Raw genomic sequence first — 26878 nt, 5'->3', positions numbered from 1 at the left:
GCTTTCCCATATACTGTCCTCTGCAGGAGCTTCTTCTTCACTGGTTGGCAACATTATCTTGCTCCATTTGATAGTCACCTTGAGTTCCTCTTGCCTACAGCTCATTTCCATTACTGATTTCCATTACAGCTCATCTTTATTAGATGTCATGGTTAATCCCTTTTGAGTAAAGCAGCCCACTGCAATAAGGCTTTCCTGCAGCCTTGGCATATACCTCTATCCTCCCCAAGGAGTTACCCATCCATAGGACTCTGTACCTGAGCTGATTCAGCAGACTTCTACAGATGGTCCATCTTTCTAATAGGCCATTTATGCAGGATCAATTTTGACGCTCGCTCAAAGCTCTTTTTTAAAATGCAAACTAAAATGCCTATTCACGGTCCCGATGCAAAAGGAGAAATTCTACCCCCCACTCACCTGCTCCTTTGTTCTTGTTTGCATAGCCATTAGCAACAGCTGTGTGCATAGCTAATGCGCCCATGTTTTCTTGAGGAGATTCTTCCTGGCAGCGGCAGAGCAAACACAAAAGGTCGCATTAAAGGGGGTCTTAAGAAATGCGAATCAGGTATGCGCCAGCTTTGCAGTCAGTTTCTGAATGACGTTCAGCGTGAAAAACTAAAAAAAAATATGCGGGGCACTTCAGCCTGGAACCACTGCTAATTACCAAGTATAAATGGCCATAGAGTTTCTCCTTTCTTTTGTCATTAAAAACTTTGAAAACATTTCTATCATTAGTCATGTGAGATGCTCCCAAATCATTGTACCATTGATTAGTGACTTGATCCAGCATCGATTTAAAAATTTCTGTAAATCCCCTCTGTCTGTAGTGGGTGGGACCTTTCCCTCCTGTTTCGTTGCCCAGAAACCTGGTCACTTAGCTCTTCTGACTTGTTTCCCCCTGCAAGTCCCATAATTCAATTAACATATATAATTCATTCTACATATCTGCAGCTGTCTCTAGCCTCACAATGTGGATTAGCTGTTTATTACCAACAGGAAAGATTGTTGCTGCCTTTGCCTTTTCATTCTTTTTGTCTCAGGTCATTTAATCCCCTGTGTTTTCCAAAGGTCTCTCTTGATTTATTACTTCCCATAATAACTCAGCCATGGCTAGCTTAAATTCCACCCTTCTATTCCCTGGCTCATAGTTCTTCCCGATATCTTCTCCATTCCAAACCACAGATTGCTGCCCCACGCAGATGCCATATTTATGCAGTTGTTTCCTTACAGCTTGTTCACAACTGTCAGAGCCTCTGGCTATTTTTCTAAACCCCCCCCCATTTGCCTTGGTCCTTAACCTGTCAGGAAATCAAGTGTTTAGCATGCAGTAAAATGGAGCCAATTAAAGAAAAAAAGTAGTTTATTTTGGAATGAACACTGCTGGTGTTCATCGCCAAAAGCCAATGAGGAAACGGAAACATTAAACTTTTAAGGTGACACAGTGCTCTTATTTATTTTTGCTGTCATTGCTCTTCTAGCAAGATTGTTGTGGTATTGAAGAATTCCTTGCAACCCCCTTTCTAACGCCCCCTTACCCAAGTGGATACTTCAATGACTCTACTTTTTCAAGCCAGTACTCCTGCTGCTTCCCCAGGATGCCTCATGGGCCCACAGGTATGCCTCCAGAAGTGTACATGGGGGGAGGTGTTAAACAGCACAGGGTTGCTCCCTACGGTGGGCTACACTGCAGGAGTGTCCTAAAGCCTCTCTCTTTCTCAGGCCCAGATGATGCTTAGCCCAACTTGCAAAGCTGGCCAAAGACACACACAGAGGCAGTGAAAGGCACATCAGTACCTGCCCTCATCACAAAATAGGGATGATGGCCATGAGCAGTAGAATTTACAAGAGGGGCACCTGTGAGAACTCGGGGGGGGGGGGAGAAAATCCCTTCATCCCCCCTTCTTGTTCTGTTTCTTTTACTTTGGTCCACCCATACAACCAACCAACCATTTACCTCCCTCTCTCCAATCTGCCCAGTTGAGATTTCCTCTCCCCTCCCAGCCCTTCAGTCCCCCCCCCAAAAAAAAACCCTCTCAACTGCTGGATTTCCTCCCACTTCACCGTTTACTCCCCCTTAGGTACACCAGCCTTCAGGAGGGGCCTGAATTACAGCTGATCTCCAGACCACAGAGCTCAGTCCCTCTGGGGGAAACTGCAGCTTTAGAGGATAGTCTCTAAGGCATCATGTCATGAAGATGCCTTATACTGAATCAGACCCTCGATCCATCAAAGTCAGTATTGTCTACTCAGACCAGTAGTGGCTCTCCAAGGTCTCAGGAAAATCATCTACTTGCCTAGTCCCTTTAACTGGAGATGCCGGGGATCGAACCTGGGACCTTCTGCATGCCAAGCAGATACTCTACCACTGAGCCACAGCCCCTCCCCAATAAAAGACCATGGTCTACTCAGACTGGGCAGTCACACTCCAGGGTTTCAGGTAGAGGTCTTTCACATTACCTGATCTTTTTAACTGGAGATGCTGGGTATTGAACCTGCGACCTTCTGCATGCAAAGCGGATGCTTTACCAGGGAGCCATGCCCCCTCCCCAAAATATCCCCGGTTGATCTCCCTCCCCTTCCCAAACTATGCCCTGTTTACCCCGCCCCCTCCAGACACTTCTCACCCCCTCCAGACACTTCCCACCCCACAGGTGTCAACCCTAGGTCTATGAAGACAAAATACCTAATTGTGTCAGGAGGAGTCACCAAATTTTTTTCGGGAGGAGGCAATGAGGGAGCCTGCAGGGCAAGTTCAGGCAGGGAGACACTCGAGGCTGAAAAGCCCTCCATCAGATTCTCGGATCAGTATTCACTTTCCCCGCGTCCTGCGCCCAGGCTCTTTTGGAAGGCGAACGACCAGTATTTAAATTAAAACCACCACCGCCCCCATAAGCCAACACAGTGCATGGGAGGCTTTGCCTTGGATTTACCGCTCTCTCTAGATGCACAGCCCTCAATTTGCAAAACCTGAGCAAGGCTGTCAAAGATAGGACGTTTTGGAGGACTTTAATTCATAGGGTCGCCATGAGTCGGAAGCCGTTTATGCGTGGGAGGTTTTGCCTTGGATTTGCAACTGTCTAGATGCACATTTCCCCTTCCGAATTCTCAAAACTCTGCAGGGGGGGTGGTTATTTTTGAGTTTTGAGAATTTGGATGGGGGAAAATGTGCATCTAGAGAGCAGCAACTCCAAGGCAAAACCTCCCAGGCATAAATGGCCACGCACAGATGCACGTTTTCCCCATCCAAATTCTCAGAACTCAAAAAAAAAGCCCCCCATGCAGAGTTTTGAGAATTTGGATGGGGAAAATGTGCAACTCTGTGCGGCCATTTATGCCTGGGAGGTTTTGCCTTGGATTTGCTGCTCTCTAGTTACACATTTTCCCTATCTAAATTCTCAAAACTCAAAAATAACCCCCCATGCAGAGTTTTGAAAATTTGGATGGGGGAAAATGTGCAACTCTGTGTGGCCATTTATGCCTGGGAGGTTTTGCCTTGGATTTGCTGCTTTCTAGTTGCACATTTTCCCTATTTAAATTCTCAAAAATAACCCCCCATGCAGAGTTTTGAAAATTTGGATGGGGGAAAATGTGCAACTCTGTGTGGCCATTTATACCTGGGAGGTTTTGCCTTGGGTTTGCTGCTCCCTAGTTGCACATTTTCCCCATCCAAATTCTCAAAACTAAAAAAAAAAAAGCTCCCCATGCAGAGTTTTGAGAATTTGGATGGGGAAAATGTGCAACTAGGGAGCAGCAAAGCCTCTCGTGCATAAATGGCCTCCAGAGACAACCGTGGGGGCAGGCGTGGCCGCTCTAGCCGTACACCTCTATGGTCTTTCGGGTCGCGCGAGTTACTCTCGGCTCTCATGACGCCCGGCCGCGCATGCGGAGCTGGAACGGCCCCCGTCGCCCTTTCCCGCGTCACGTGACGCCCGGGGAGCCGCTTCCGCTTGTCACGTGACACCAGGGGAGCCGCTTCCGCTTGTGTAGCCGTTGCAGCTGGAGTCGCGACTGATTCCCCTCCCCCCCTTTCTCACGATGTTGTCGTCTTTCCCTGAATTGTACTTCAACGTCGACAGCGGCTACCTGGAGGGCCTGGTGCGCGGCTTTAAGGCGGGCGTGCTGAGCCAGGCCGACTACGTCAACCTGGTGCAGTGTGAGAGCCTGGAAGGTAAGGGCGGTGGCGAGCCTCTCTGACCAGACGCAGTCTACCTCCCTTCCTCTCCCCGCCCCTAGCGTCCCCCGCGAAGCGGGTAGAAGAGTCCTCTCGGTGTGCCTCTTGCATTGTAGGCCCGGCCCAGCTGTTACATAAAGGCTCTGGAGAGCGCTTCCTGGGAATTCTCCTCTCGTCGTCTCTACAATAAGGAGGCAGCATGGTATAGCCCGGCCTCGGAAGCTAAGGAGGGTCAGCCCTGGCTAATATTTGAACGGGAGACCCCCACAAGCAACACCAGGGTTGCTATGCAGAGGAAAGCACTGGCAAACCACCGCTGTTAGTCTCTTGCCTTGAAAACCCCTGTAAGAGATGGCCATAAGTGGGCTGCAACTTGACGGCTCTTTACGCGCACACAGTCTCTACAACGACCCTGCCGAGTGGTCTGTCTCTCTTGTTTTCCCTGCCCTTCTCACCGCACAGGACCCTGGGTGACAATAGATGTTATAATCTCCTCTTAAACTTAAGTGAGGAAGTAAGGAAGAGCCCCATGGCGCAGAGTGTTAAGCTGCAGTACTGCAGTCAAAAGCTCTGCTCACGACCTGAGTTCGATCCCGGCGGAAGTCGGTTTCAGGTAGCCGGCTCAAGGTTGACTCAGCCTCCCATCCTTCCGAGGTCAGTCAAATGAGTACCCAGCTTGCTGGGGGTAAAGGGAAGATGACTGGGGAAGGCACTGGCAAACCACCCCGCAAACAAAGTCTGCCTAGTAAACGTTGGGATGTGACGTCACCCGATGGGTCAGGAATGACCCGGTGCTTGCACAGGGGACCTTTATCTTTAAACTTAAGTGCATACCTTCCAAACAGGCAATTAAAACAAGTCACTTTGTTGTAGGTGGGGGTGCTGAGGCTCCCTAGCAGAGGAGGCATTCTTATGAGGACTGCTGGGCTTGTGGTGTGGTCTCATTCCCATGGGCAGGATTTGGCCCTGTTGGGCTGACTCTCTTCCCTGCAGCCTTGAGGCAGCCTCTTCCTGTCCCCAGGGCTTGCTTCCTGGCCCTGTTCTTGAAGCCTTATGCAGAGACCAAGTTGTTCCTGCCTGTATGTCACATTCCTGGGCAAAAGTCTTGATTGCATTTCTCTTCTCCCTGTGCTGGTGTCTTACTCTTTGCTGTTGCTGTATTCTGTGAGCACATGGGTATGACTGACCTGTGCCTTCATTTTTTTACCCCCTGTAGCCCCAAAGACAGTCATTCAACATGTGCAATAATGTAGCAGTGTGTACTGACCAGTATTGGTGAATCCTTCTGTGATAATTGACAGTTCTAGAGGCTAATATCACTTTCACTTCTGGGCACTGGCAGGCCATTGATAGGTTCCAACACCAGCAGCATTAGCCTCAAGTTTGCTTGAGTCCAGATGCATTGTCCCCCGGGTGACCCTAGCTCCCCTAAATATTATCTTTTGGTTGGAAAGAGTGCTTGAATAAAGACAGAAGCTCCTTGCTGCTCAGTGGGCAGCAAGGACGTGTGCACAGTTGTGTCTGTGTAGCAGCGACAGAGTTCCTTCTCTGGAGGAGATCCTAGCTTGTCTCTTACGTTAGTGTGAGAGAGGCACCTTCTTTCTCAGGTAGAGAGAGTGCGGTGTAGCCCTGTGCCTCCTACCTTTAAAGGGCAGAGAAAAAGGATTGCAGCAGCATCTTGGTGACTGCTCTGGCAAGGAGTACAGGCATGTAAGAAGAGAAAGAGTAGACAGGGAATAGACGAAGGAATAGGGGTAGGTGGGTATCCAGATTTCTTTGCAGCAACAGGGCTGTCTTCTTTTTTTCAGGCATGTGCCTCTGGTCCTGATTAATCATAAGTGTTCATCTAAGGACCGGGCGTGTTCCCCCTCTAACATAACAAAGACTGGGAGGCAGGTCAGATGAGATAGTGAAAGGCCCAAGATCATCCCAGTAAGAATCGTGGCTAAGCAGAGATTCAAGTGCAGGAGCCAGCATGGTGTAGTGGCTAAGAGCGGTGATTTGGAGCAGTGGACTCTAATCTGGAGAACTGGGTTTGATTCCCCACTCCTCCACATAAGTGGCGGACTCTAATCTGGTGAACTGGGCTGGTTTCCCCACTCCACATGAAGCCAGCTGGGTGATCTTGGGTCAGTCACAGCTCTCTTGGAGCTCTCACAGCCCCACCTACCTCACAGGGTGTCTGTTGTGGGGAGGGGAAGAGAAGGTGATTGTAAGATGGTTTGATTATTAAGTGGTAGAGAAAGTCAGCATACAAAAACCAACTCTTCTCCTTCTAGCTGCCCTCATGTGGCTCTGCTGTCCCTGGCATATAATGGCTTGGGGGATAATTTTTTTCCAACCATGATGAAAGGCAAAAGGGACTTGAGTCTGAGGAAGATTGCTTTGCATGCCTTGTGCCTTGCGTTTGCTGCAATATCTAGAAGTTCTTGAGAGCAGAAGTTCTGCAGAACTGGTATTGCTTTCAGCTGTGCTGATGAGAAGTGCAATTGCTAGCTGTGAATAGAGAGGGTTCTTCCATTGTTGCAAAGGGAAAGATGGGGCTAAGGAAGGCGGGCTCCAGCTAAGGTCCTTGAGTTCTTTTTCCTGTGTTGTGCAAGGGAGTCACGTTACCCTGCATCGTGGCTGGGCCTTCCTTCACCAAATTCAACTCTGTTGAAGAGAACCCATTAACTAGCTGTGAATTGAGAGGGTTTTTCCACTATTGCAAAGGGGAAGATGGGGCCAAAGAAGGCAGACTCCAGCTAAGGTCCTTGAGTTCCTTTTCCTGTGTTGTTCAAGGGAGTCACATTCCAGCTGAGCCTGCCTCCACCAAATTCAGGGTTCCGCAGCTGTCCTGTCCCTTGTTCTTGTCTCTCTTCCCCTGTTTTCTCCACCATAATAGCATGTGTAAAACCAGAAGAAAAAAGGTATTGAGCCTCAGAGTGTCACCCAGGCAGATGGCTTGAACAGGAAGGAGGTTTTTTTCTCTTCTCCCCTGCATAAAGTCTGGGAGATCCCCACCCCCAGCAAAACAAAAATTGCATTGATCAACCCTTTTTGATTCTGGTTATGCAAAATTATGGAGTTTTGGACAATTATGGACCAACCTTCCCAAGGAGCTGTGTCTGGCCTTTTCACTATCAATTTTCAGGATGCAGTTGAAGGGAGTTTTATTTAGGACTGCGTTTGACCGATATAGTTTTTATTTATTGGCAGTCCTAAGTGTTTTTAAATTATGACTTCTTATGGGTTGTTGTTTTCAGTGTTTTTTGTAATGTTTCATTTGTATTGATATTGTAATCCTGCCTTGGGTTCTGCAAGGGAGAAAAGTGGCTAATAAATGTTTTCAATAAATAAATAAATGAGTAGTGGCAGAGAGGTCAGAAGAGTGTGCTTTCCTGAGAATTGCCCTCCCTCCCCACCATGCTTAAAGAGCCATGGCTTTGGATCAAATAACAGGCCCAAGAGATACAAGCAACTCTGAGTGTCACACCTGCCAATCCATCATCCCACTGGGGCCTTCAGAAAGGGGGGGGGAACCTACCAGAGTTCTTTGGTGAATGATAGTTTCACCATTTTTATTTTTAGAAGAAAAGCAATGTAGATGTTTTTGTTTCTGAGTGAAATTGCTGCTGGAGGTCAGTGGAATGGCTTGTAGTATGGGGGGGGGGAGCCAAAACGCTCCTTGTCCTCTGAGTTCTACACCTGTGTGTGCGTGTGCACCATCAAATCACAGCTGATTTATGGTGACTGTAGGGTTTGCAAGGCAAGAGACGTTTAGAGGTGGTTTGCCATTGCCTGCCTCTGCGTGGGCTGAGAGAGTTCTGAGAGAACTGTGACTGGCCCAAGGTCACCCAGCAGGCTTCATGTGGAGGAGTGGGGGAATCGAACACGGCTCTCCAGATTAGAGTCCACCACTCTTAATCGCTACACCGCCCAGGCTCCTCTACACCCACCTGCCTTGAAACTAGCCCTATTGACTTCTGTGGAGCTTAACTTCCAAGTGAGCATGCTTCAGGATACAAATTTTAGAAGCAATTGCAATATCTGAAGAGGAGCTAACATATGTTGCGCATCTAAAGCGACACAGAAAATGACTAGCTGACAGTCAGGATTTCTCAGTCTTCAGCACTTGGTTACCAGGGAGCTTTTACTGGTTCTGAAGCCTCATTTTTGTTTTGTTTCTTTTCTCCCCCCCACATGAGTAATTTATCACACTGTTAACATATGAAAGAGCTGCCAGGGCAAAGAATGTTCCTTCAGATAACGGGTAGTTCTTGATTAATACTGTTCTTACTAAGGTTGGTAAATAGGCTATAAAAACACTTCTTTGTGGTCAGGGAGCTAAACATATTTAGAAAGAGAGACAGAGGAGCTCAAGGGCTGATGTGCCAAATTGTGGTTGACTTGACTGGTGGTCTTAGCTCATAGGTCACTCTTCCTCTTTCCTCCCTTCCTTGGTCCAGCTCTGTGGGCAATTCTTTAGCCCAGAATATGCAAAGAGGCCATTGGAAGGGATTCTCCTATGGCTGACCTTTCATGGATGCTCCCTCGACGTCACCCGATGGAGTTGTCCTGCCATGCCAGTATTTGCATCTTTTGTGATACCAGATTCCTTTGAGATGCTTTACTTGTGTTTGAGATGAGGAGGACATCCTGGCACATTTGGGTACTCCTCCTCCCATCATCCTTGGAGGCAGGAACTAGATTTCTCTTTACGTCCCTAATGGGGAAGGGAGTGCCCCACCCTCTTCAGTTCAGAGGCTTCTGCACTTCCTAAGGAGGCAATCTTAGGAATAGAGAATAAAACTGCTGATATCATACTGCCCTTGTACAAATCTATGGTGAGACCACACTTGGAATACTGTGTACAGTTCTGGTCACCACACCTAAAAAAGGATATTACAGAGCTTGAGACGGTGCAGAAAAGAGCAACCAAAATGATTAGGGACTTGAGCAACTGTCCTATGGGGAGCGGTTAAGATGCTTAGGGCTGTTTAACTTGGAAAGAAGGCGACTAAGGGGAGACACGATAGAGGTCTATACAATTATGCATGGTTTGGAGAGAGTGGACAGGGAGAAGTTTTTCTCCCTCTCCCATAATACTAGAACACGGGGTCATCTGCTAAAGCTGGAGGGTGAGAGATTCAAAACAGATAAAAGGAAGTATTTTTTCACACAACGCATAGTTAAATTGTGGAACTCCCTGCCCCAGGATGTGGTGATGGCTGCCAACTTGGAGGGCTTTAAGCGGGGAGTGGACATATTCATGGAGGAGAGGGGTATTCATGGCTATTAGTTAGAATGGATACTAGTCATGCTGCATACCTATTCTCTCTAGTATCAGAGGAGCACAGGCAGGATGGTGCTGCTGCAGTCGTCTTGTTTGTGGCTTCCTGGAGGCATCTGGTTGGCCACTGTGTGAACAGACTGCTGGACTTGATGGGCCTTGATCTGATCCAGCAGGGCCTTTCTTATGTTCTAACCTTTATACACATTAGAACCACATTCTCACATCATAGTTTTTTCTTAATTTTTTTCCACTCTCTTCATCGGAGGCACTTATGCTGGCTTTACAAGACAATTAACACACAATATAAACAAGTGTAAATAGTAAGCTACAAACTGTCTTGCGCAAAGGGTTTCTCAAGCCCATGTTTGCTTGCAGAGCAGGCAAAGGCTAATGTCTGGCACCCCCAGAAACCAAGCAGCATTGTGCAGCGGTAAGAAAGACTCCAAAAAAAGCAAGCAGGGGTACCTGCTGGGCACAGAGGCTTGTATTTGATAACCTCAGGGAGCAGGGGGCGGTTGCAGGGAAAGGCATTTGACGCCCCAAGAAAGGCAGGTTCCCTATTTCTTCCTCACTGTTCAGATGATGCACGCATGAAGCTGTCTTCTACTGAATCAGACCCTTGGTCCATCAAAGTCAGTATTGTCTACTCAGACTGGCAGCGGCTCTCCAGGGTCTTAGGCTGAGATCTGTCACATCACCTACTTGCCTAGTCCCTTTAACGAGATGCCGGGGATTGAACCTGGGACCTTCTGCAAGCCAAGCAGATGTTCTACCAGAGTATGAGTACTTGGTGGAATCCATAGCCCTTTGTAGAAAACACTTTAAGTGTGTGATACAAGCTGCCTAGTATTCACCCTGTAGCCCTGTTCATGCATAATAGAGTGAGCCACACACGTCCTGTACTGTATGTACATGCATGCATCTGTTTGTAAGAAACAGCGAATGCACCTTCATTTTGCAATAAATAATAATAAACTGAAACAGGAACCAGTACCTGGATAAACGCAGGCTTTGTATCACTTGTTCTGCTGCATGTGCGCTGAATGTACCACGAGTGTTACTCATTGCACCCATTAAAACAAAGTGTACTGTGTACATGAATTATGCATGCGTTCAGTGCAACTTCTGGACAGGGCTTGTACAGGTAGTGCAGAAGAATTAAGGACCCAGAGCATGGCTTAAAGGCATGCAGTGCAGCAACTTTTGTCGAAACTAATCAAGTGTGATCTAATTGGTGCTTGAATGCGGGACCGCCTGGGAATCCTACACGAGCCATCTTGAGTTCCCTGAAGGAAAGAAAGGCAGGGGATGTGCATTAAATGAAATGCATGGCAAATATTCACAGCTGTGATGCACAAGGTAGTGAGATGAATAGACTCATTAGGCACAATACAGGGTGAACTGTAAGAACTGGACAGTCAAAAAAAGGCAATGTGCGGAAGTTGTGAAATAGCAACACTGTCAAAAATAGGAAATAGGTCACCCTTTCTCACAAGTTAGTCCCATGGTGTTTGTGCAATTTACAAAGCACCAGAACTGCTAGGAATCAATCACTTGGGCTGTAAACCTATTTGTGGTTGCTTAGAAGGCAGGACTTGGAAATTGGCAGGGCTGGCTTCTGACTGGGTGTGCACAGGAGCAAATTGCCAAGTGATAGTAGGTGATGTAAAGGACCTCCACCAGAGACCCACTGCCAGAGCAGATATACTGACGATAGGTCAGTGGTCTGACTCGACGTAAAGAAAGCGTCATGTGCTGTTGGGCATAGCTTAGTGTTAGTGTATCTCCTTAAGATGCAGTTGGTCCAAGGTTCAATCCCCGGTATCTCAAATTAAAATGATCAGGTAGTAGGTGGTGTAGTGGTTAAGACCGGTGGTCTGGAGCAGTGGACTCTGATCTGGAGCACCGGGTTTGGTTCCCCGCTCCTCCACATGAGCGGCGGAGGCTAATCTGGTGAACCAGATTTATTCTCCCGCTCCTTCACATGAAGCCAGCTGGGTGACCTTGGGCTAGTCACAGCTCTCTCAGCCCCACCTACCTCTGCGGGTGTCTGTTGTGGGGAGGGGAAGGGAAGGTGATTGTAAGCCGGTTTGATTCTTCTTTAAGTGGTAGAAAAAGTCGGCATATAAAAACCAACACTACTTCTTCTGCTTGAGATACTGGAGAGTCTCTTGTCAGCCAGAGCAGGTAAGACTAATCTTGATGGGAATTTTTCATTTTCTTAGAAAAATCATAAAGGAACTGAAGCTGTTGTGGGCTGTGTGAACCAGGCATATGAAACAATTGTGAGTCAAATAAGCTGGAGATACCTGCATTGTTTTTCATCTGTTATTGTTTTTTCAATGATTTGATGTTGGTGGTCAGGGAGAGAAAAATGAACTAGCTGTTGGTTATGTTGAGACTAACAGGCTTTTTCTAAGAGGGGCAGGGGATGAATGAAACAGTCTTACTGTAACAAGAACGTGCTCTCGCGTTCAGTTACAGAATCTAGACTACTTGGCTCTCTAAGAATTGATCTTTTAAACTATTTAGGTCCAGTGAGTTCAAGGATCTAACAGGTTAAGGTAGTTTGCATCCTTTTTTTTAATAGTACATACAAATTAATTGTGAGCTCTATTCTTTGAGCTCTCGCCAGCAAACCAGGTAGAAAACCTTCACAGAGTTACTACCTTTTATTTTATAAAAATAAATAATTATCTTTATTAGACAAGATGTTAGAAAACACAAGCATGTGAAAATTAACCCTTTAGCAGTTCCCAAAACAAGTGCCAGTATTATCAAATCCCCTAGCATTTCTCAACCATATTAAAGTAAATAAAATTTTATTAAAATAAATAAAAGCAAAACAGATTTCAGCTGATCTTAAACTGCTTTTAGGATTTTTTTCTATAAAGAGTTCAATCCAGAGAAATCCAATTTCCGTATCACATTAACAATCATATGCTAATTTTTTCTGTCTTAAACATATGCTCATCATCTAATGATTGGTTCTTAACTGTTGATGAGATAATTAAACCAGTGCACCTAAAAATACATCTGATACGTGCTTGTTATGTTTTCAACCAAAATAGAAGGCCAAACTTAACTCTTAATGCCTGTTAAAAGGCAATAAGTCTTATTTGCTGGTCATTGACTGTATTATTAAAGATTTGATTTGGCAATAAATCTAATATTTCTATAACTGCTTTAATTGTCAAAGGTAAAAGAAAATCCGTATGCATTCAGATTGAACTATCGATGAACCTGATATACGCTCACGACTATACAGAAACATGCACAATCAGCAAGAAAACTTGCGATATAATCAAAATCCTGCTTTAGTATATTTTAAAAGCTGGAGCGAAGGAAGTCCAAACATGGGGAAGATGGCTGGCTGGTGACTGTATATTTCTTTGTACCCATGGCTATTCTAGCAGTGGCAGAGAAAGGGGAAAGGGTGCCCTTTACACATCTGTGTAATCTCCCCTTGTCTTTGAATACGTTCCATGGTTTCAGGGATTTTTTGTCTGCCGGAATAATTTTCTGTACTTGCAGTTCTTACTTCCGTCACGAGATGGCACCTCAGGCCTTATGTTAGCTGTCTGTCCAGCCTCTCTTAATCTGTGTGACCTGGATATGTGCTATCCTGGGACAGAGTTTCCCCATCCGTGTGCCCCTCTTGGCTGACATAGGATCCCTTTGTCAGCAAGCTTTCCATTTTGGCCTGTTTGTGTGTGTGTGTGTGTGTGTGTGTGTGTGTGTTTTTGAGCACACAGTCCTTGTTTGCCTCGAACGAAACAAGCAGATGTTTAAGAAGTCTTGTCACGTGAGCTTTTATCACTGTGCTGGGTAGGAGATCTGTCCCTTCGGGCTTTGCTTCTGGGTCTTTCCCTTGAATTCAGTGTGCCCCTGTGGGTGAGTTTTCCATTTCAGTCTCCCTCTGGCAAAGCAGTAGATTGCATTCACAGTTTCAGGGTAAGAATCTTGCTGCCCATAATTCTGCATGTGTGCCCCAGTTGTTCCTTTCAGTGACAATGATATGTGGGGTCTAGTCTGCTTCCCTCTTCCAGTCTAGAGTATGAAGGGAGACTGGAAATCAATGCCTGCCTTCTGGAGTAGAGCCGGTCTTTGAGGTTTGCCTAGCTCTAGGAAGGAACTCTAAAAGCAGACACAAAATGGAAAGCAAGCAGCCCAGCAGTTTGGTATTCACTAAAGACCAAGCAGAGAGCAGCTTGCCCTGGGTGCGGCACCCACCAGAGGGGAGAGAAATAAAATGCTCCTGAGCATTGGCAGTCATCGCAAGGGGTAAGAACTGAAGAACATTGGAAGAGCCTGTTGGATAGGAGCAAAAATCCATCTAGATCAGGGTTGTTTCTAACAACCAGGAACCTCTTAGAAGCTTGTAAATCACTGTAATGTAATGACTTTGAGGTAGGGGAACCCAGTTCAAACCCTTTCTCTGCCATTAAACTTACTGGATGACTATTCTCTCTCTGCGTTATCTGCTTCACAGGGTTGTTGTGAGGATAATAAGAAGGGTGGACCTCCTACACCATTCTGAGAGCCTTGGAGGGAGAGGAAGGCTGAAAATGAGGTAGATTCGCAGGGTAGGAAGCTCTCCTGCTTGTCCGTAGCACCTGGGTTTAGGTGATATACTACCTCTGAACATGGAGGTTCCATTGAGCTATCATGGCCAATGGGTAGCATTTACCTATTTGGCAGAGATCCGCAAAATGTGCACTGGTTGGCAAGGGTTTTAGTCCAGTCAAGCTGCTTATGGGAGAGAGTCCTGATGAGGGAGGAATCAGTTCTTGCCTTGACAACCAGATAAATCGCTTACTTGAAGAAAAAGAGAAACCAAGGGTTAACTCTGTAAAGAACACCTTCCAGTCTGCAGTCCCTTCCCCTAATCTCGGATATGTATGGTTTCCATACCTGACCTGGAAAGCCCCAGGCTAGCCTGATCTCGTCAGATCTCAGAAGGTAAGCAGGGTTGGCCCTGATTAGTATTTAGATGGGAGACCTTCAAGGACTACAAGGGTCATGACACGGAGGCAGGCAATGCCAAACCACCTCCAAACATCTTGTGTCTTGAAAACCCTACGGTGTCACATGAACACATGAAGCTGCCTTATACTGAATCAGACCCTTGGTCAATCAAAGTCAGTATTGTCTACTCAGACCGGCAGCAGCTCTCGAGGGTCTCAAGCAGAGGTCTTTCCCATCACCCTACTTGGCTAGTCCCTTTAACTGGAGATGCCAGGGATTGAACCTGGGACCTTCTGCATGCAAAGCAGATGCTCTACCACTGAGCCACAGCCCCTCCCCACCATAGGTCTGCTGTGACTTGACAGTACACACACACGGCTTCCAGAGTCCTCAGTGGAAAGGACTGAGAGCATATGAAGAGCCCTGTAGGATCAGACCAATCAAGCTTGCTGTGTTGTTTTCCACTGTGACCAACCAGATGGCCCCGGAAAGGCCTATAAGGCACCGATGCTCACTTCTTCTGAACATGGAAGTTCCATTTGACCAGCATGACTGCTCTCCTTGCATTTGTCAAATCTGTTCTTGCTAACTTCACGTGGCAGTGAGTTCCTCTGCCTTGTGTAAATGAGTTCCTTTCCTTTGGGAGGGGCTGTGGCTCAGTGGTAGAGCATCTAGCATGCAGATGCTCTACCACTTGGCATGCAGAAGGCCCCAGGTTCAATCCCCAACATCTCCAGTTAAAGGGACTAGGCAAGAAGGGGATGTGAAAGACCTCTGGGAGAGCCGCTGCCGGTCTGAGTAGACAATACTGACTTTGATGGACCGAGGGTCTGATTCAGTAGAAGGCAGCTTCATGTGTTCATATGTCTGTCTGTCTGGAATCATAGCTGCTGGTTGGGTGTTCCTGAAATGCAGTGCACTCTTGCTTGGGGGTGGTTACATCAGTTCTTGACTGCCTGCAAGGTCTGTCGCTGAAAACTGCTGCGAAGCTGAGAAGTGGCACGAATCAGTCCCAGCTTCGGGGTTGCGAGAGTCGTAGCTGCGGTTCTTCCCTTCAACGTTCAGCGGCCAAGACGAGGCACTTCGTTGGGCGCTCTCAGCAACACGCTACAGGTGGTCGGACTCCTCCTGGCTGATGGAAGCCCCTTTATTCCTGCCGGAGGTTGCATTCTCCCAGAGGAGCCTTGCTGGGAACTTGGCTGCGCTCCCCCTGGCTGCAGCACCTGCAGGCGCTTCCAGTGCTGGCGGAGTCCCTGCTTCCCATTCGATTGGCTGGGCTGCAGCTATTTTAACAACGCACGCTGGCCCCTTTCGCATGCTTGCGGACTTCGTCCCGGCCCTTGAAAGAGCCTCTTTTGGAAAGCAGGCTTGGGAATCTTACTGCGTCTTCACCCATCCCCGGCACTGGCCCTTCGGAGCGCGACCTTTTTCCTCGGAACAGCCAGAAACCCATTAACCTTTGGAAAAGTTCTGGAGTCCGATAAGCTTTGTAGGCGAATAGAAGCTGTGAAGAGGAGCCAGAGTGGAGCTACGCACCAGGACACAGCTAGGCCTTCCCTCTCGTTTAGAGCACGGGTGGCCAACGTGTGCACAACGTCTACTCTCCAGGCTGGAGTTTGGGGGCCAGAAGTGTATTTTGCTGCACGGGCTGTACTCCTTGTACAGGGTCGAGTTCTGCAATAAAGCAAATGCTATTCCCATAATAAGGGTTTCACGATTACGGAGCATGTGTGATACAGCACATCTGGGACATGACATCCAGAGAGGTAGAATTCAAGGGTGAACAGTATCTTACAACCTGGAAGCTTGTTTGACTTGCTTATGAGTAAAACTGCAGGCAAAGTTTTTTTTATTAGGCCTTGATGGAAATTGGACATTTGTCCTGCACATCTGCCCGTGGCGCAGAGTGGTAAACTGCAGTACTGCAGTCCAAGCTCTGCTCACGACCTGAGTTCGATCCTGATGGAAGTTGGTTTCAGGTAGCCGGCTCAAGCTTGACTCAGCCTTCCATCCTTCCGAGGTCGGTAAAATGAGTACCCAGCTTGCTGGGGGTGAAGGGAAGATGACTGGGGAAAGGCACTGGCAAACTACCCCGTAAACAAAGTCTGCCTAGTAAACGTCGGATGTGACATCACCCCATGGGTCAGGAATGACCCGGTACTTGCACAGGGGACCTTTACCTTTTTTACCTGCACACCACTGGTTGCTATACAGGCTCACCCCTCCCTAGACTAGCATTCTGTGTGAGTTCCTGCTATGCTCTCTCTTCTGGGAGGGGTGGTCCCTTCTCTGCAACCCCAGCCTGGGCCTGACCTGCTGCTTCAGCAACTCGCAAGTCCTTTGTTCTGTTCTTTTCTGGAGCTGGTCCCATTGAAACAGATTGGAATACAAAGTGCCAAAGCTTCTGGGTCTTGAGACTTCATGGCGAAACTGTGCTCCCTTTGGATTGCTATTTACTGCCGAAGAAGAGCAGAACTGCGTTAGGGTTATGGTGAAGAGCGGCACCTCCAGACCAGTGACATAGGCCAGATTCTAGCACGAGGATTGGATATATCGAGCTGAGGGAAGATGGGTTGTGCAGCATCAGGCTGGATGGCTTTCCCCTGGCTGTTTTAGGCCAGAATGCAATGATAGAATGGAGACTGAAACTCTTCAGACTGCAGGTGGGGGAACAACATTTTGTCTCTGAAGAAGTGAGCTGTGGCTCATGGAAGCCCATACCCTGTGAGAAACTTTGTTAGTCTTTAAGGTGCTACTGGACTCCTACTCTTTTCTGCAGCATTTTGAATGCTTTTCCTACATGGAAAAATACCTCGCAGATAGAAAGCCGTGTCACAGGAAGAGGACTGGGCTGGAATATTTTCTCCCTGGTGTGCTAGTTTTCCTATTTGCGGGGAGTTTTTTTTTTTTTTAAATGAGCAGTCAAAAGTGGTACCCCTATCTGCAGTCTGAAATGCTATGGTCCATTTTACTGCCTCGTTCTCCTGTGTGCATAGAATGAGTCATAAGAACATAAGAAAAGCCATGCTGGATCAGACCAAGGCCCATCAAATCCAGCAGTTTGTTCACACAGTGGCCAACCAGTTGCCTCTAGGAAGCCCACAAACAAGACCACTGCATCAGCATTATCCTGCCTGTGTCTCTCAGCACCTAATATATTAGGCATGCTCCTCTGATCCTGGAGAGAATAGGTATGCATCATAACTAATATCCATTTTTGCTAGTAGCCGTGAATAGCCCTCTCCTCCATGAACAGGTCTTGTTCACACGTTAAGGACAATGGGGGTGGTAGGATTGACTGCACTGTTTCAGTTTGATTGCTGGTGGAGGATTGTGGAAGAGCACACTTCACCACACTCTCCTATGTCAAGAACTCCTTACAATTAGAGAAACAGCAGGACTGATTTTGTGTGGAATCTGCCCCCTGCAGTCTGAAGTGATGCTGTCTCTTCTACCTCCTCAAACCTCTGCCACCCCATTTCTACCGTATTGTCCTGCATGTGTGAATCACACCTCACCTACACAGGTGTCTGATTTCAATACATTTTAGGGGTTTCATGACTTTCCTAATAGCTGCTTCATAGATCCCTGCCTTCCTGTGCAGCAAACAAGTGCTCATAGGTCATCTTCCAAGGGCCTGCTTCATGAGCCCTCAAGCGTCTTGTTAGTCTTCATATCCCTCTTTGACCTTCTCCTGCTCAACAGACTAGCATGATCTCAGAAGCTAAGCAGGGTTGGCCCTGGTTAGTATTTGGATGGGGGAACCACCAAGGAAGTCCAGGGGTGTTGTGCAGAGGCAGGCAATGGCAAATCACCTCTGTTAGTCTCTTGCTGTGAAAACCTTATGAGGTCACCATATGTCAGCTGTGACTTGAAAGGGCGGGGGAGATGTGTGTCAGGAAAGCTTGCAGCTGGGCAAGCAAACCTATAAAATACTTTGGATGGAGGTGCAAACGTGACACGTGCTCTTGGTGATTCTGTCCAGGAGGCTGCCGCCTTCTTGGTTCTGTTGTTTTTATTTAAAAGGGACTGTGGTTCACTGGAAAGGGCCTCTGTTTTGCATGCAGAAGGCCCCAGGTTCAATCCCCAACCACTCCAGTTACAAAGATGAGTTGGCAAGCATTGTGAAAGACCCCAGCCTGATATCCTGGAGAGCCACTGTCAGTCCTGAGTAGACAACACTTACCTTGATGGACGGAGGGCTAGATTCAGTGTAAGGCACCTTTGTGTGTGTTGGTGTGAATACGCCAGTTCTCCAGAGGCATGCTTGAGGTTGCTTTCGACTGATAAAATAAAACAATTAAAACATGAAAGAACAGGTTAAAGCCATGAAAGCGCAACCAATTTTTTTTAAAAAACGAGTCTGTGGTATTAAAACAAATCAGGGTATAACAGCAGCATAATATACACACTGAGCAGCCTTAGAATGGTGTAGATGCAATGATCCTAGATTGAAGTGAAAATTGCCAGGAGAATAGGGATATCTGCGTGTGTGTTTGTGTGTGTATGTGTGTTGCCAGCTGGGCACTTGGGCATGTGTAGCAGGCAGTTTTAAGCAAAGGGCAGCACCGGATCAAATCAAATATTTAGCTTAGCTTGCTCATGATGCTCCTGGTCTCTTCTCCCTGCCCCCTGCCGCTCCTAATCTGGGAAGTGATTTCTTTCTCCCGCTCCTTTGCTGCGAAGCTGAGAAGTACTTACACAACTAACTGCCACCCTGGAGGTCTGAGAATGCCTTGAACTTCAGATTCCAAGAAACCAAGAGCAGTGCTGGAGAGCTCTTCCCATCTGGTTCCGTTCAGCCTTTACCTCATCTGCCTTCTCCGGGTGCCCCTCGACTCCCCGGGAGGATGCATCTGGCTCATGACCTCCGTAAAGCTGAAGGAAGGGCCGGGGGGGAGCCTCAGTGTTGGGGGGCGACAAGTGGCACTTGGCAAGGGGCGCTCTCCTCCTTGGCTCGGTTCGCAGTCTGTAGGGATGCTTTCTGGGAGCCGGAAGGGCGTGGACGCGGACCAAATCAGGGAAGGTTTCCTTCTGTGCACGCCGGGGGTTTCGTCAGAGCAGCTGCACGAAGAATGAGCCGATCACCCTGTATTTGGAATGTCTGGCTTTGGATGGCTTTGGTGAGAGTCTTGGAAGTCAGCTGGTGGGAGGAACGACTGAAAGAACTGGATGTGTTTTGCCTGCAGAGGAGGAGGGGGGAATGACCTCTAAGACGGGGGCTATGCTGGCAGTACTTAAAACCAGGATCCCCGAGGAGGACAGATCCTGTCCATTGAGTCTGGCATCAAAAGTCAAGGGCTTTTAAGATGGGAAGAGTGGCCTCAAATATAAGTGCAGCTGAGCCTTGGAAAAAGCTGCTCAAGGAGGTGGAAGTTTTCAAACCAGGATACCTGGATGTGAGGGCGATCTGGCTGTGACATCTGTCACCCCATTGATCGCCAGGGTTGATTCGGCTGACCTGGCTGGCTAGGCGGGTGTCCCCCACCTCCCTCACCACTCCATGTGCGTCCCTCCCAAAGCTTCGTGCTCAGTGGAAGAGGGCAACCATCCCAGATAGAAGGAATGTACCGTTCTTCGGTCTTCAAACCAGGATACCTTCAGTTTAGGCTTGTAGCAGGCGGCTGCAAGTCGGTGGTCCAGCTGTGGATTGATGGCCTGTTGGCCCGCTGCTCACCTCTGCCCTTCAAGTGGATAAAAAGGAGACCGTGGGCATTAGCCAACAGAAGTCCTCCCGTCAGACCTCTAGTATGAGGCATACACTGCCACACCTGCACGTATGCACCCAGTAGATGGCAGCGTGGTCCAACTCCTTGGACAGGGATTCAGCTAAAGAATCTGCATCAGGTATTTGTAAAAGGGCAATAGCCACCTAGCAAAGGGAAGATACAGATTGACACGGCCAGGCCTGGTACCTAGAGGCAGACTGCTGCTACGCATATCCCAGAGAATGGGGCAGATCACCTCCTACAACCCCCAGTTCAGATTGCTCCAGCGCTTTGCCAGTGGGCTGCTCACCTTGGCAGTGATGGAAAGTGCCGTCAAGCCAAAGCTGACTTCTGGCAACCCTGTAGGGTTTTCAAGGCAAGAGACATTCGGAGGTGGTTTGCCATTGCCTGCCTGCACGTGGGCTGAGAGAGTTCTGAGAAAACTGTGACTGGCCCAGTGTGACCCAGCAGGCTTCATGTGGAGGAGTGGGGAATCGAACCCGGTTCTCCAGATTAGAGTCTGCCTCTCTTAACCACTACACCATGCTGGCTCTCTTACATTGTCTAAGGCGGTCCACCTCAGACAACAAAAATTCTTTCTCAGGAGTGACTGAACTTTTCTTGCTTTACAGGTAAGCCTCACCTAACCTAGAGACGTTAGGTAACTGCAACCATGCTCTGTCTATCAGAGGCAGGGAGCAGACACCGCAGCAAGCCTCTGTGCCAGTTGTCCCCATATTCAGTATTCCAAGGTCTTAAAGCATCAGCTATACACCATCAAGGGCTCATTCATTTTCTCATCTTTGAACATGATATGTAACATCACGTACCCACATGTTGTGAATGGTCGCTGTGCTTATCTTGCATACATTCGAGTCTTTCAGAAACATGTCACGGACTGTACCTCTTGCATTCCTTAGCCAACCCCAGAATTTCCTCGGGTATGTCTGAGTCATCATCCCCTTACTGAGTTTTCACTTTATGCATGAGTTGAACTGGGCTGTGGCACACGAAAGCTTCCGCCACAATAAGTTAGATAGTTTTTCAGGTACCCCAGGGCTTTCTTTGATTTGCCAGCTCATAGTTCTGCCTGCCCTGGGCTTAAAATGGCAGGCTTCCTTTTATGAGCTCACTTGGCTAGAGATGTGAAATTTTAGATTGATGGGGTGTGGTGGTTTCCCTTTGGAGAAGACGACGAATGTTGGGAAACAAATACATGCCGTGCTCACTTTCATATCAAACCTGCACTTGTTTTTTTTCCAATGTAAGGTGCATAATTTATAACTATATATAAAATTGTACTATTTGGCATATTTGTGGTTTTTAAAAGAATAAATGTCTGTTTTTACCAGTAAAAATGTGAATTCTCCCATTGTGAGCTGCAGACAGATGCTTCCTATACTACTTTGGCACATATATGTTAGTTTCTGGCCTCTGAAAGATAGGAGAAACATAAAAATTGAAATGGGAAAATCTTGTGACTGTCACCATGTTTGGATGTCTCTGCCTTGGGGACCCTATTTGGGTGTAAAGGCAGCATAGAAATATTTTACATAAATATACTTTAACACAGAACTCTTAAATTGTTATCACCAAACACATTACAGCCTATTATTTGTGGCAGAGTTATTCACATTTAAGCAGTAAACATCTTTGAAAATACGTTGTATAAGTCTACTGTGTACACCTGAGCATGTATCGCTGTGTAATGCTGTTCTATATAAAAAAACTTCATACTGCACATTGTGGGTGAGCAAAACCTGATCTTAAAAGGATTTCACTCATGCAAAGGAGAAAATGTTTCACAAGACTGTTTCCCCAGTGCTTTCCCACCCCCAGGGGAGGATGCCCTTAAAAGTAAGAACCTTTCCCCCCCACATATTTCTTCCAAGCCGTTATATTTCTTATCGCTTACTCCACTCCTTCCTGACATCTTCAGATAGGTTAACATGTGAAGATCTGAGTTATAGTCCTGGATGGCTTATGCAGGGATAAAAATATTGTTGTCTTCAAGGTGCCATCTGGAATTCTTCCTCCTTGAGAGTCCTTGGCAGACTGTCTCTAGGAATAGCAGGTTTCCTGTGTCGAGGCCTAGCCCTTCCCGTTGGGTGCTACTTTTAAAAAACCTGTTGCGGCACCAAACTTATGCCCAGAGCCCGGAGACCAAGCTTACGGTGGGACCAACAACAACTCATCCAAGATGTCTTTTGTGGTAGAGACCAAATGGGCATGAAACTCTTTCTTACACGTTGGCATAACAGCCTGAGCTCTTAAGCAGTCACTCAGTTCCAAGTACCAGGTCAGAAAGTAGCCAGTTGTCTGTCACATACATGAACACATGAAGCTACCTTATACTGAACCAGACCCTTGGTCCATCAAAGTCAGTATTGTCTACTCAGACCGGCAGCGGCTCTCCTGGGTCTCAAGCAGAGGTCTTTCACATCACCTGCTTGCCTAGTCCCTTTAACTGGAGATGCCGGGGATTGAACCTGGGACCTTCTGCATGCCAAGCAGATGCTCTACCACTGAGCCACAGCCCCTCCCCAGGTTACAAAACAAAAGTGTGTGTTAACTTTGGTGGACTGGTGTCAGAACATGTGGGCATGTGCGTGTTTAGCTATATTTGCCAAAGTAGTGGAGGCAGGCTCTGACCTGGAGAGCCCAGACTAGCCCGATCTTGGAAGTTAAGCAGGGTCCAGCCCTAGTTAGTAATTGGATGGGAGACCACCAAGGAAGTCCAGGGTCGCTACACAGAGGCAGGCAATGGCAAACCACCTCTGGAAGTCTGTTGCTTTGAAAATCCTACGGGGTCACCATAAGTTGGCTATGACTTGAAGGCAAACCAAAAAAGTGGAGCCAGAGAGCTGGATTGGGAGAAATGAGGTTAGAAAGGCAGTGGGACATTCTGATGGAAAAGTTCAGTGGCTGGTTTAGCTGGCGGGACGGGGACGTGAACCGTGCGAATGGCATTTCAGTACAGCCCCACGTCTGGCTTGCCTCTCCTAGGCCCACAATGCTGTCTGGCAGGTTTCAAGGCATTTGGTCCCGTGTCTCTCCTCTCCCCCACCCCAGTGACCTAATAAAGAGACTTTTGAGAACATTTGCAACCCCATTTTTTTTCTGTGACAAAGCAGCGGCACCAGCCGCCAGCGTAAAAGAAAGTGCAAAGTTCAAGGGCGTGCTGCGTGCCTCGATTCTTTCCAGAGCGAAAGACTGGACCTGTGAGCCAAGCGCTCACCTACTCACATCTGTGGGCGTGCACCAGGCAAGGTGCAGCGTGTTAACTGAGCTGCCTCCCTCTGCCCAGCAGGTGTCGCTAGGTCACCTTGTTAGGTTCACAACGCTGCCTTCGGTCAGGAGTTCTGCTCTAATTTTTTTTTTGTCTCCTCTCTCCCCTCCCTCACGCCCCCCCCCCCAGATCTGAAGCTCCATCTGCAGAGTACAGACTATGGGAACTTCCTGGCGAACGAAGCCTCCCCCCTTGCTGTGTCCGTCATCGACGACAAGCTGAAGGAGAAGATGGTGGTGGAGTTCCGCCACATGAGGAATCACGCCTACGAGCCCCTGGCCAGCTTTCTAGACTTCATCACGTAAGTGTGGGCTTTCCCGTCCGACGAGGGGGGCTGCGGGCTTGTGCCGGGGGCCAAAGGCCTCGGCCCCCTGGCAGCTTGAAAGCGGCCGGTTGGAAACAGGCCTGGCGTGCTGCGCTCAGTCGTGGAACCCCGTTGCCTGCGGGGAGTTTGTTTCCTCTAACTGTGCAGGTGAGCACTTAGACAGCTTCTTGGCTTGCCTCTCTGCCAGGCAAGCTGTCAAGAGGCCAATTCAGGGTAGTTGTGGAGGGTAGCCGTGATGGCCTACGGTAGAACAGCTAGATTCGAGTCCAGGAGCACCCCAAACGAGATTTCCAGGGTATGCACTTTCGAGAGTCCGGTATCTGACGAAGGGAGTTTTGATTCTCTAAAGCTCGTATCCCCCAAAATCTCGTTGGTCTCTGAGGAGAGCCTGCGTGGTATAGTGGTTAAGACAGGTGGTTTGGAGCGGTGGACTCTGATCTGGAGAACCGGGTTTGATTCCCCACTCCCCCCACATGAGCGGTGGAGGCTAATCTGGTGAACCAGGTTGGTTTCCCCACTCCTACACACGAAGCCAGCTGGTTGACCTTGGGCAAGTTACAGTTCTGTTAGAGCTCTCTGAGCCCCACCTACCTCACAGGGTGTCTGTTGTTGGGAGGGGAAAGGGAAGGCGATTGGAAGCCGGTTTGAGTCTCCCTTAAGTGGTAGAGAAAGTCAGCATATAAAAACCAACTCTTCTACTACTGCTGGACTTGAATCTTGTAGCTCAGAGTAGGATCGTATGATCTCTTTGCCCTGAGCATAAAAGCCCCAAGATAAAGTAGGGTAGTTGTTACCACGCTTCCCTACGCTCAGGGCAGTATCTTCAGTTTCTGAACTCATAGTAAGCAAGCCGGGATGGAAGCCCGTGGGCAACGGGTGAGGATGTTTAAGGGATCCTGAGGGCCCCCGTGTAGAGATCCAAAACAAGGCAGTGGTGTTGATTCCCAGCTCCTTAGGGAAACCATATTTCATTTAGCACATCATGTGAATACTGTCTTCTCTCCTGCGGTTCTGAAGCATTCAGCTCTGTGATGAAATCCCATAATGTGCATTTCTTTACGCTAAGGTGGTTTCCCTTTTGTGGATGTGCTGTGGGATATACACAAGGAAGTGCTCTTTTTGATCTTTATCACTAGCGCATAGCAAACATCATTCTACTGTTCCACCAGGCCAGGAGCGAGTTCAGTGGTGGAGTGCAGACTTTGCATGCCGAAGGTCCCAGGTTCAATCCCTTAGATAGTAGAGGATTTCTGCAGAAAGCGTTGGAGGGCCACAGCCTGTATTGGGCTAGATGGGCTCAGTCAGTAGAAGGGGATGTTTTATGTTCATCTGCCGGGGAAATCTTTCCTCTTTGGCTTCTGGGATCTAAGCGAGGATAACACAGGTTCCTCCTTGTGGGGAAACTGCCCTTCTCTTTGGCACATGTGACCTTGGAAAAAGAGCCTGGAGTAAACAGACTTTATCTTAACATCCTTGTAAATGGGTCTACAAAAGCTAGTTATTTGTAGTTAAGCTCGTACACACCTCCGATCATGTGTGCCAAACACGCACGCATGGCCCTTCATCTAAATTCCAAGTTGCCCTCTTCTGGAGCACCTTTTACACATCAATAAAAAGGCCAGTAGCATTCTGGTGGTATTTATGTACTTATTAAATATTTTTATCCTGTGCTCTAGGTTAAAAACATCCAAGGCAGCATCCAAGAACAAAACAATTAAACGACTAAATGCGAGAGCGTGAAATCAGCTATAAAGTAGAAAAGCAGCCATGACAAATTCATGACTTTTAAAAGGGTGGCAATAAAACCATGTCGAAAGCAGCTAAAAGCCAGATAAAAAGTCATGCAAAAAACCCCTGCTAAAGCAGCTGGAATAAAGGAAGCAGCTCCAGACTAACAATTGATAGTGCGCAAATGCTTTGGAGAATAGTTTTTTGCCCGGCCAATAAGACTTACTAACCTAGTCAGGTGAAAGTCTACAAAAAGAGAGTTCTGGAGTTAAGGTGCCATGACCAGAAAAGGCCCTGCCTGTAGTGGCCATGAAAGTGTCTGAGCATAAAATTAACGTCGTCTGGGCTGGCTGGCTCATATGGGAGCAGGTGGTCCTTTAGAAACTCAACTTCAGATATTTAGGACTTCACAAATAAGTGAATTGTGCTTGGAAAAAAACGGGCAGCCAATGCTAGCCTTAAGTACTAGTGAGATGTCTGCTCTGTGCCAGTCAGTAATTTTGCCTCTGCGTTTTAAACCGGGTGATGTGTTCAGTCACCAAGGGCAGCCCCGCTTATAGCTCATTACAGTAGTCTAAGAAGAACAGTTGGTTTTTATATGCCGACTTTCTCTACCACTTAAGGCAGACTCAAACCAGCTACAAGCACCTTCCCTTCCCCTCCCCACAACAGACACCCTGTGAGGTGGGTGAGACTGAGAGAGCATGACTTGCCCAAGGTCACCCAGCTGGCTTCGTGTGTAGGAGTGAGGAAACAAATCCAGTTCACCAGATTAGCCTCCACTGCTCATGTGGAGGAGTGGGGAATCAAACCCAGTTCACCAGATTAGCCTCCACTGCTCATGTGGAGGAGTGGGGAATCAAACCCAGTTCTCCAGATCAGACTCCACCGCTCCACACCACCGCTCTTAACCACTACACCACGCTGGCTCTCATTTGGGGTGGGAGGGGTGATCCACATGTGAATAACTGGCCAGTTCTCACTTTTCAAGGAAAAGCCAGTGTTCATGCAGATCGGCTGAAGTTGGTTAAAGGCGCTGATTGCCACGAATAATGCTTGAGCATCTGTTCATAGGAATAGATCTGAAAGCACTCCTAACTTGCTAGGGGGAGGGGTGCCAATTCATCAGCCCCCACCCATCTTATTACTTACTGTCTGCAGATTGCTGTATGTAATATAGTTTGCATATAATGTAGTGACAGCCTGGAAGTAGGGTGGGGGGAGCCTGTTGCCATTCACTAGAGCTGCTTTACATGGTTGCCTGGAGGAGATTCTTCCTTGCCACAAGTAACTGAAAAGGTGGCTGCAGGGCCGGCTTAATGGGGGTGGGGGTGGGCATGAGACCAGTTGCTTATGGAAGTTTTCAGAAAAGCTACAGGAAGAGACATGGTTCCACAGGAAGGAGTTGAAATGT

General features: G+C 47.8%; 1 protein-coding gene and 1 non-coding gene across 2 annotated transcripts in view; one reads left to right on the top strand and one right to left on the bottom strand.

The window, feature by feature from the left end:
* The first annotated feature begins 4035 nt into the window (after window positions 1–4035).
* The window catches only part of ATP6V0D1 (ATPase H+ transporting V0 subunit d1), a 40496-nt gene continuing 17653 nt past the window's right edge, over window positions 4036–26878 (top strand). The window contains exons 1-2 of the mRNA XM_056862531.1: window positions 4036–4168; window positions 23541–23712. Of these exons, the coding sequence (XP_056718509.1) occupies window positions 4036–4168; window positions 23541–23712 (305 nt within the window). The remainder of the gene's footprint in view (window positions 4169–23540; window positions 23713–26878) is intronic.
* Window positions 14677–14748, bottom strand: TRNAA-UGC (transfer RNA alanine (anticodon UGC)). The gene has a single exon. It is a non-coding gene; the product is annotated as a tRNA-Ala (tRNA).

The sequence above is a fragment of the Euleptes europaea genome, chromosome 17, assembly GCF_029931775.1.
Source record: "Euleptes europaea isolate rEulEur1 chromosome 17, rEulEur1.hap1, whole genome shotgun sequence".
NCBI lineage: Eukaryota > Metazoa > Chordata > Lepidosauria > Squamata > Sphaerodactylidae > Euleptes > Euleptes europaea.
This window is presented reverse-complemented; position numbering and strand designations above follow the sequence as displayed.